The 10,310-nt window shown below is 37.5% G+C and overlaps 1 protein-coding gene across 1 annotated transcript; it reads right to left on the reverse strand.

Annotated features, from left to right (window-relative positions):
• Positions 1–1,582: 1,582 nt before the first annotated feature.
• Positions 1,583–8,451, reverse strand: LOC120572218 (zinc finger protein RFP-like). The gene is made up of 10 exons (XM_039821423.1): positions 8,399–8,451; positions 5,475–5,700; positions 5,000–5,369; positions 4,732–4,827; positions 4,220–4,453; positions 3,989–4,136; positions 3,714–3,740; positions 3,411–3,475; positions 3,165–3,287; positions 1,583–2,230 (listed from the first exon to the last, which is right to left on the reverse strand). Exons 2-10 carry the CDS (start codon positions 5,690–5,692, stop codon positions 1,844–1,846), a joined length of 1,668 nt encoding a protein of 555 aa, XP_039677357.1. The 5' UTR covers positions 5,693–5,700; positions 8,399–8,451; the 3' UTR covers positions 1,583–1,843.
• Positions 8,452–10,310: the final 1,859 nt, after the last annotated feature.

A 10,310-nucleotide genomic window follows, 5' to 3' on the forward strand; every position in this document is an offset into this window, starting at 1 on the left:
CAATGGCATATAAAGAGCCTTTTTCCATGTCCACTGAAGTTTCTCAGCTTGCACTCTAGTAATATTTGTGTGGTCCAGGTAGCTTTGCATAAAAAATGGATTCATTGGCCCGGCTACTTTTACTTTTATACTTTAAGTAAATTTCTAAGCCTGTACTTTGTTACTTTTACTTGAGTAAAGAAGTTAAATCAGTACTTCTACTTTTACCAGAGTATTTTTTAACACGTACTTCTACTTGAGTACAGGAAGTGCGTACTTTTGCCATCTCTGCTGAATAATGATACTACTACTACTACTACTAAACCTAAACAAACATTAGCATCAAAACATACTTAAATACAAAAGTAAAAGTCCTCATTGGGCAGAATGGTCCACTTCAGAATAATATATTATAGAATTATAATTATTGATGCATTAATTGATGTTGCAGCTAGTATATGTGGCACTGATTTTATATCTTCAAATACAGTACTGCTGTGTAGTTTAAATGTACATGCATTTTGGCCTTACAGTTATTCTGTTATAAGGGACTGTTCGTTATTTATTTCAGGGGCCACCGGAGGACTTCTGGAACCTTTAGCTGAAATACACATGACCCTCCCCTTGGCAGTAAAAAAAATTCTATGACCCTCCAACATGATTTGGACAAAGGACTGACCCTCCCACTAAAATTTATCAATACCTTCTGTACTGGTTTACATTTGGCAAATATATACAAATTGCAAATGTTTTTTTACAGCCATGACATACAGGCTTAAACCTCTGCAATCTCATCTGACGCATCACACTCCTCTGTTATGGTGTGGTGGCTATTTCAGTAGATTTACTCACTAACATTGTTGTGGAAACACAATAAGCATGGAAACTAAATGCACACTTCCTGCATTACTGCATTACTTCAAATACTAAGTTACTCCTCTAGTAAACTAGTATTCACATGAAATAAAACAATAAAATATTGAGACCATTCAGCAAGGCACTCTGGGTAACATTCAACACAAACTGGTTGCTATGGACTTGTCACTAGGCTTCCTCCACTTCGCCGTTTAAACAAAGTGGAATAAACGTATAAAAGTCCAAATCTACACAAAACCTGCAATCAATTAGTAAGCTGACATCAAATGTGGCATTTAGGAAACCTTTATTGCAACCTTGGCACGGTAAGATGTCAAGATTAGCATTAGTCATTTTCGTTTTTTGCATCCTGCTGCTCCCATCGTTAGCCAGGAAATATATTTTTTACTAAAGCAGTATATGAAATCAGATGTATTACCTACTACCATTTAGTTGTTTTGTGTTATTTAAGATATTTATAAAATATCTGGTCATGCCAGACGTAATTATTCCACTAATTTTTTAAACAATGCAATTATCCGTTTCAGCCACCAGGGGGCAGCTCCCCCTGCCCCCAGCAACTCATGGGTCAGACCCATCTGGTAGCGAAGGAGGGCCGAGAGTAAGAGCTACATGGAAAAATATGCACCAAACAAGCCACTTTGAAATTTTGCTGTTTCTATGAATACAAAAGTAGAGCGCTGCGACTTCTGGATTGAAAAATGTTGGATGACCCTCCCCTCAACAAAGAATAAAAAGACATGACCCTCCCCTATTTTCCTCCAGTGGTCCATTCCATAAATACCGAACGGTCCCTAAGCTTTTCAATTTGGTGAATGTGTTTCTGAACTTGTAAGTCTTTGAGCCTATTTATTTTTGTAATTGCTAAAGTGGACAAACAACACTGTAAAGACTGGCTGTATAGCAATTATTTACTCAGAAGTGGGTGGTGTTCACCTAATTTAACCTTTCTTATGACTGATAAGGAAATGTGCCCTGAATCTCCCGTTCAAAATGTCGCAATCTCTTCAACGTGCCCAAGCTCAACAGGACAGATAATCAGCGGGGCGGTGTTCTTCCCGTTGTCATGAAGACAGGGGTTTAAGTACGGGTATAGTGTCTCAGTGAAGTCACACCCGCTGTAAGTGTAAATGTGGGTCTTTGCTTCTGCGTCGTAGAAGGACACCAACCCTTCCTTGTAGTCTAGGAACACAGCGACTTTTTGGGGGGTTTCGTAAATGTGGAGGGTGACGGAGGGACCGGCACAGGCGCTGAGACTGCCGCCTTTCCTCCGGCAGATTGCCCAGTAACCGTTGTCGGGACGCACCGTGATGGCCCCCTTCCTGTTGATGGACTCCTTGGCCACACCAAGATCCCAGTCTGTTTTATTCCCAACCTGAAACACAATGTACAGAATAGAGATTTAGAAAAATACGCAAATACATATCTGACAATGCTCACTTAATACTGCCTAAATTGGAGCAGACCACAGCCTGTAAACAAAAGTTACAGGAGCCTCCACTGGACACAATTTTGGTATTCTGTCATCCTGCAAGATTAGAGCATCCTTACAGCCACAAGGGGGTGCTCAAGAACTTTTTTTCCCATCAAGGGCGCATCTGCAGGTAAGTTTTTTTACATGACAACCACTGGTCACCATCACTTTACAGTAAATCCATCAAGCATAAAAATACATAATTGTAACCTTTGATAATTGATTATTGTTTGCCATAAGACATTCATTTTCTTTGCTCTTTGTTGTCTCGTAAATCCTACTGGTAACAATTAACGTGTTTTTTAAATGCTCTTAGGTTGTGTCTTAGCACTTTAACAGAAACAAGATGTTACCTTTCAAATGAAGCCGAACATACATGCATTTTAGCCTAACAGTTCTTCTATTATAAGCTTTTCCATCTGGGTATGCCAAATAGGTAAACTTCCAAAAATAAAGGAGGGTGTGATTGACTCTCATCCTGAAGATGAATAGTCTATGGCAATGGATAAGGGAGCGTTAAGATTTGCCTCATTATTCTGTGCTCACATCTGCATCTTGTAAACACAAACACTTCAATTTCTCCTGAAGTTGCTTACAGGTCAGACAGAAATTCTAATCCTCCTTTGCTAAGGTTTCCAACTAACAATGAGATGCACTATTTTATAAAAAGAAAAGAAATAAATCTAGATGTCTTGTAAATCATGTTTTTTGTAATTCATTATGACATTTTGGGTATCTTTTGGAACTGACTTTAATTAAAAACAAAATCTTTAAGATAATAATGCATGTAATCACAGCACAAGTCAATAGTATAACCGAGGGTCTCAACTCCTACCTGAACCACCCAGTAATGTCTCCCAGAGGTGAAGCTTTCTTTCCCCAGAATTGAGACGCATGAGTCAAACCTGCGTGGGTCGTCAGGGGGAGAGGGTTTCTTCTGCTGGAGGCTTAGGCTCACCTGTGGATCAACAACAACAACAACATCAGTTAATGTCAAGTGTTGCACCACACAGCACACTATCTACAATATACTACAAGCTTGTCACATATTTCAGTCAGTAATCCTACTGTCACACTTTACCTGTTTCCTATCTGGGGATAGACACAGCCAGCCCGAAGCAGTCACTGGATCCAAAGTCACATCCACTGGAGAAGGAAAGAAAGGACGTATGGGTGAGACGGAATAAAATTTAATGAACATTTCACCCAAAAAAGCCATATTGAGGTCTATCCCAAAAAAACACAGGTGAGGTTCATATGTCCATGTAATATAAGTGTTTCAGAGTTCAACAAGGAGAATGGGGATTTTTGAAGGTACCATTGGCACAGTAATACAGAAACTAACTTGACCAGACATTAGGTGTGATGAAATTCAGAAACTTACCTGCATATTGACTTGCCTTACTCATTTCTACAAAAAAGGGAAAAAAATAGTTGGATTTAAATTTAGCTTCATTAAACAGTCCTACTCCCTATGTAAACCTAAAACAAAAAGTAAGGAAATTTGTGTTTGGTGGAGTATTTTGTGATGTACAAATACTAAAATATGTTATTGGTAGACAGTTATAAGATGTATACATGAGGATTTAACTGACCTCTTAGAAGGTGCTAATCACAAACAAGCAACACAACAACAATATCACAACTCAAGTTACTGACCTTCTGCAGACAGTTTCTTTTCAAGTGTATGGCACACGTCCACCAGCTTGGAGAAAGCTCTCCTCACTGTCCCTATGTAGCTGTTCGAGTTCACTCTGACCTTGGTCCAGTCCCTGGTGGACAGCGGAGAATTCAGAGAGGGGAAACTCTAAAACAGAAAAGGCATGCTTATGAGTACAAACACGTATTAGGTATTGTGTGGATGAAAACATTTTTATGTGACTTTCTAACTTGTAGGAGATGAAGAGGGTCGCCGGAGTTCTCCAGGTGCTGCAGTTCACTTCGTCTCCTCTGCAGCTCATTGATTTCCCCCTTGAGCTCTTTGATAAGCTCCTTCTCTATCCCCTCGGATGCTTCCCGCTTCTGCTGGATCTCCTGGATTAGCGAAGCCTGGTTCTTTTCAATGATGCCACTCACCATGTTGGCGACCTGAATGCTTGTGTGTAATGCTTGTTCTTCATTCATCTGCAGATGTGCATATATCGTTATTAATTATAAGTAAAATAACGCAAATATCGGTATGTAACAAAATAGCACCTCTCCCTAAAAACACAGCATAGCTTTTAGCTCTGTCTGTTTAAAATGTCCATTCATATGTATAGAAATTGAACCACAATTCATGAATTCAGTTATCCAGTCAAAATAGAGGATTCATTCACACGTTTTGATTTGAGGACATAAAGGAATGAAAGAATAGTTTCCATCACATACATGTTTGAAAAACAATAGAATACAGAACGTACTTTTCTCGACTCTACTGAAGCTATGACCTCCTCCAGCTTTTTCACTCTGGTGTTGACCATATGCTGAAAGTCTGCTTCAGCCTCCTTCAACTTAGTCTGCAAAGGTGAACACAAATACATCATCAAAAGCACTGTAATATAACTATCAAAATGAGAAAATTACTTTTAATGATTTGCAGGCAAACAGGCATAACATGTACAGTATAATGGCAAACTTGGTAGAATTGATATGAAATCTCATGGTAAAAGACAGATCATTTTGTCTCACCCTGACCAACATGCTTTCCTTCTCTATCGGGACGATCTCATGGTGTCTGTGGTCCCTTTCTCTGCATTTCATACAAATAGGTATCTGTTCCGTCTTGCAAAACATATCCAGGACCTTGTTGTGACTTATGCAGAGGTGACTGGTGATGAAGGTGGGCGGATCTGTCAGCCTGTGCTTCGTCAGCATTGTATCTCTTAGATGGGGTGTCAAGTGAGTTTCACAGTAAGATTCCTGGCAGACGAAGCACGACTTAACCGCCGTTACAATGGTTCCTTGGCAGACGTCACAGGGAACATCAGACATAGAAGGTTGTCTTAGGATACTTCTCTTTGCTGGGGCTGGCTTGTATGTTGGCTGGCCAATTATAGATCTTAGGATTTAATATAGATATTGTTCATTTAAATCAAACATTGAAACAATGGCTAAAAAATGTGTATTTGATTTTGCAAGACACCTTTTGAAAATGTATACAGACCTTTTAAAATGCTCGGTGATGTCTCTTAAGCCTACGTTGATCCTCAGTTCTGGGCGTTTTCTGAAGGCCTCTTTGCACAGCGGACACTCTGACTTATGTCTCGTATCCCAGAAGCGGTTGATGCATCCCATGCAGAAGTTATGCCCGCATGGGATGGAGACAGGTTTGTTGAAGATATCAAGACAGATGCTGCACCGAAACTGCTCCTCAGACAACATATTTCTGCCTGAAGAATAACATTATTTTACTATACACATTCATAGGCAATAATTTTTTGTACATATTATAATGAATTTTTTGTAGGAACAGCTCACACATCAAAACAAATTCTACTGTGTAGGTGCGTTGGACAATAACATCAACTGCGAAACAAAGGAAAAAAATCCCACACTCTGCTCTAGCATCAACTTTTATTTAGAAAAACTAACGTTTGGGTCCCTCCGGACCTTCATCAAGAGTATCTCAAATAACAAACAAAACTGGGTTTAAATACATTTCTCCCCTCCCAAGTACATATGAACATATTATAATGTACAAATTACTTTGAAAAAAAAGTAAATATATATATATATATATATATATATATATATATATATATATATATATATATATATATATATATATATAAAACCTACACTTGCTTAATTGTAGGGACTTACAGGCTATAATAAACTCTTCAACATTACATGCAGGAAAAATACTGTAATGCTTTTGATACAGTTTTAGTGTTGCTGTTATTAATGAAATATTTAAAATCTAATTTATTTGATGTAACATATTTGTTTTCTACAGATCATTCTGCAGAGTTACGAATAAGCTATGAAATAACTAGACTACAACTAAAGAGACATCTACTCAAATATCTTATTTACCACTAAAATAGTACTCAACCTTTTAATATAATGTTTTGTACTTGGGTTTTCCCTGCAGTAACTTAAAGATAGCTAAAATGATTCCATGCTGTCTCCCAGTATCATATATATTCTGCATGATTTTCAAATCCCGAGACCTAAAAAATAATACAATTTAAATATTCAAGTGGCCTTGTGCAATCATTTTGTACACATTCACCCAAATTCAGCCTGACATATTTAATAAAAATGTTGTCAAATAAAGTGCTTTAGTTGGAAATTGAGCCTGCAGACTCTGGGGCCATACAAATTTGAGGTCCTGGTTCCGTTTGCAAAAAACACCTTACACCCACACAGGTGTTTTCAGTTAGTCGGATTAGGCCTTTTCCCAGGACTGTGTGGGTGTGTATAAACTGTGATTGACATCTTCCTGAGTCTCCTGTTAGCTCTGTAGCACCTACTGAGGTCAGGACTCCTTTGCTGAGGAACTAAGTTAAGGGTGTTTCACAGAATCTTAAAAGGTTTCCTTAGTTAAAGGAGACCTATTATGCTCATTTTCAGGTTCATACTTGTGTCTTGGCAAACTCCTACTACTACTAAACATTTTTATATGCTCTTTTGTTCATAAACACTTGATTCTTCTCTAAAACAAATGTGTATATTTTTCTGTTATTTACTTATTTCACAGTTTGTGGATTGGTAAACACTTCAGATACCCTAATGTATGTTCGCAAGCACTGCACAAGTGACTTTTCCATATGTCCTCTTTCAGGAATAAGGTTAAGGAATCAATGAATCAACTGCAAATCATTAAGCGTATCCATTATTAGTTATTTTCTTCGTCATTTCTTCGTTAGCCACAACCTCGGCCATCTTGTGGTAAACTTAGAGTCACAGGTACATTAGGTTTTTCTCCTTACTTTGTGTTGCTAAGGTCTTTAGTGCAACGGTTTAACTAACTTTAAGGGATTCCTAAAGTCGAAGACCAAGATAAGGAGAAACGTTTATAGGAAGACTCAAGGATGTTTTGTACAACCACTTTTATCTTAAGGAAATCTAAACTGGCCCCACAGATGTACAGTAAAGGAATGTTGCTGCACAGGTACAATCAGATAATCCGTTCTGGGACATTTATGTAACAATTAGAAATACTATCTGTTAAAGGTGCTCCAAGTGATGTCACGCGTTTTTTAGGCTACAACATTTTTTGTCACAAACAGCAAACATCTCCTCACTATGCGCTAGCTGCCTGTCCCCTGAACACTGTAAAAAAAAACGCGGTCTCTGTAGACAGCCCAGGCTCCACAAATGGCAACAAAAACAAACTGCGCCAACCTGCACCACGAACCATAACAAACAGTGTTCCAGCGTTCCAGCCAATAATCAACTAGAAGGATTTGGTGGTTGGGGGGTTAGTGCAATGAAGGGAGGGGGAGTTTTGTTTGACAATACTTATTATTTTTGTTAGATAATACGAACATCAACAAGAAGTGACGTCACCCAACATCGCTTAGAGCACCTTTTAAGAAGAAGCATATTATAGTGGGAGTTCCCATATGTCCCAATGGTGCAGTTACCTCAGGTCAATGGCGCCGAGTAAATGTAAAATTATAGGTTTGAATCTACCACAGGAATGTTGCAATTTTGCTTTCCCATATGTGCCCTCTGTTGTTTCAATGCTAACACAGACACTAATAAAAAGCATAAAAATTGAAATTGATGAAAGGCTTTTGTAAAACAGTACCTCACATAAAAACATAACAATGTTTGGCGCACTTCTGGTCCTGTACAGATTTATTTGCCCCCTTACTCCCCTGTTACATGTAACTTCCATTATATCCACTTTTACTGCTTTACCTCTAAGCATTTTCCTTTTAAAAAACATTGCTAAGATTTTGCATTCATGGCAAAAGTCAGTTTAAAGCTATAGTGCGTAGTTTCTGTCTTCCCCGTGAGGAATTCAAGTAATGACAATAAAACTGTTGGCGCATCCACATGATACAAGCCTTCCGTGATCGCACACCGTATATTTTTACTCTCTACACTTTCTGCTTTATATAAATAATGTCTTACCTTTGTGGGTCTACAGACAGGTACTCCTTAACAGGTGTGTTACCAGCACTTGTATAGCACTTAAATAAATGAGGGCATGAGTTGAGAACTCTTCCCACACATTTGTGAAAACTGGTAATTCTGGTTCTCCTTCTCAGCCTTTAATTGTAGTCACTTCTACAGTAAGTATCATTCAATGTAGTCAATGTTGTCACTTCAAATGTCTTATCCTCAGTTTCCATCAGCATCAATATTAAACATATGAACATATGAACAAAGTCTAGCTGATACATTTTTTAATGTTGAGAAGAATAAATGGTAACTGATTGTTACGCCTGTTTCTGTCAATATTGGACTCTTCTGCTTTGGTTTAACTCCGTGTTTAAGTATTTCTTTTAATGTCCAATGCTAACATGTATCCTGCATGGCTACGGTTGAGAAAATACATAATTATGACTGTGAATGGATAAACTATAAAATGGGAGAAAGAAACTTGGTATAATATGTTTGTCTGTAAATACAATGAAACGATCATTTATCATTGGTTCTGTTGTACTTTCATGGCTGTATCACATAAATCTGGTTAGGAAATAAATTGTCAAAAGTCTCTGGAAAACTGGCATAAAACATTTTCACACTTCAACACTTACAAGTTTTTGTTGGTGCCAGCAGTAAGTCCCATCTCAAGTGAATGTACAGTCGTATTAAGTCTGCAGAGGCAACTGTCCACCCGACAATGATTTCTAAAAAAAAAAAAAAAATAGAAGTAAGATGATAGATGCTAGACAGTTTTACATATGTGTTCTAGATGCATTTTGTCTTGGCAGTCAGTGAATAGTTCTGATAATCTCATGTTGAATGAACAGGTAGTAAAAAGTTAATAAGCATCCTGACTTGTGCAGACGTTTAGTAGTGGGTGGAGTACACAGTTCTGTTACACAGACAAACACAAATTGATGTGTTTATTCATTCATTGACAGCACATCAATTTAAAGGTTATTTTTATCTTTTAAAGAATACATGGATTATCTTGAACATTGACAGTAGTTAAAGTGCAGCCTGGTTGACATGCTATTTTTTCATTCAGATGTTTGCACAAGAGCCTAACTAAAATTGAAATTTTTAGCATATCAAACACTTCATTTCCTGCATTCTGGTGAATCTTTCTGCAACAATTTGTGCCTTTTCTGCATCAATTCATGGTGTAAATTGCTTTAGCTGTGTAACAATCACAACCAAGCCTCAACATATCAATCACATAATGTGCATCATAAAGTTTGTCATGTGATTTTTCAGAGCTGGATGTGATGGCAGCCATTGACTGCTGATTGCAGAGTGCACAGAATCCACAAATTTCATTTAAAGTATGTTCTTTAAAATTTTAGCACAAACAGTTTTAAGAACAAAGTTTAAATTATTAAAGGACAAATGCTTTGTGTATGTTCTCTGTTTTGTACAGGTATGCAAATGCAGAGGGCAAAATGATATCCATTATTACTAAAATGATTACCTAATAATTATATTCTCTATTATTACTTAATAATTATAGTGGCATAATTTTAAAACAATTATGCCATTAATAAGTATAGTGGCATACTTAAAAAAAAAAGTAGACACTGTTTGAGTACACTAATTATTACAGCTTTGTTCGATACTTGATATTAATTGTTCAATGATAGCATTCTACGGTCTGTTTCTAAATAGCAGACCGCTGCTGTGAGTAACAGATTGTTGCTATGGATGCAGTTGTGATTATGCCTGTATCACCAAATTTTGGTTCAATTTGCTCGCTTGACATCATCCTTTACGTATGTAAAGTGTAGTGCAGTGTTGCAAAACAAAAATCGGAGTATCAGATGCAATCAAGACGAGATTCTACAAACACTGCTTGAAAATTTTAAAGAAAGTTTTGATTGATCCCTGAAAAAGCGGA

The sequence above is a fragment of the Perca fluviatilis genome, chromosome 14 (genome assembly GCF_010015445.1).
Source record: "Perca fluviatilis chromosome 14, GENO_Pfluv_1.0, whole genome shotgun sequence".
NCBI classification, from domain to species: Eukaryota; Metazoa; Chordata; class Actinopteri; order Perciformes; family Percidae; genus Perca; species Perca fluviatilis.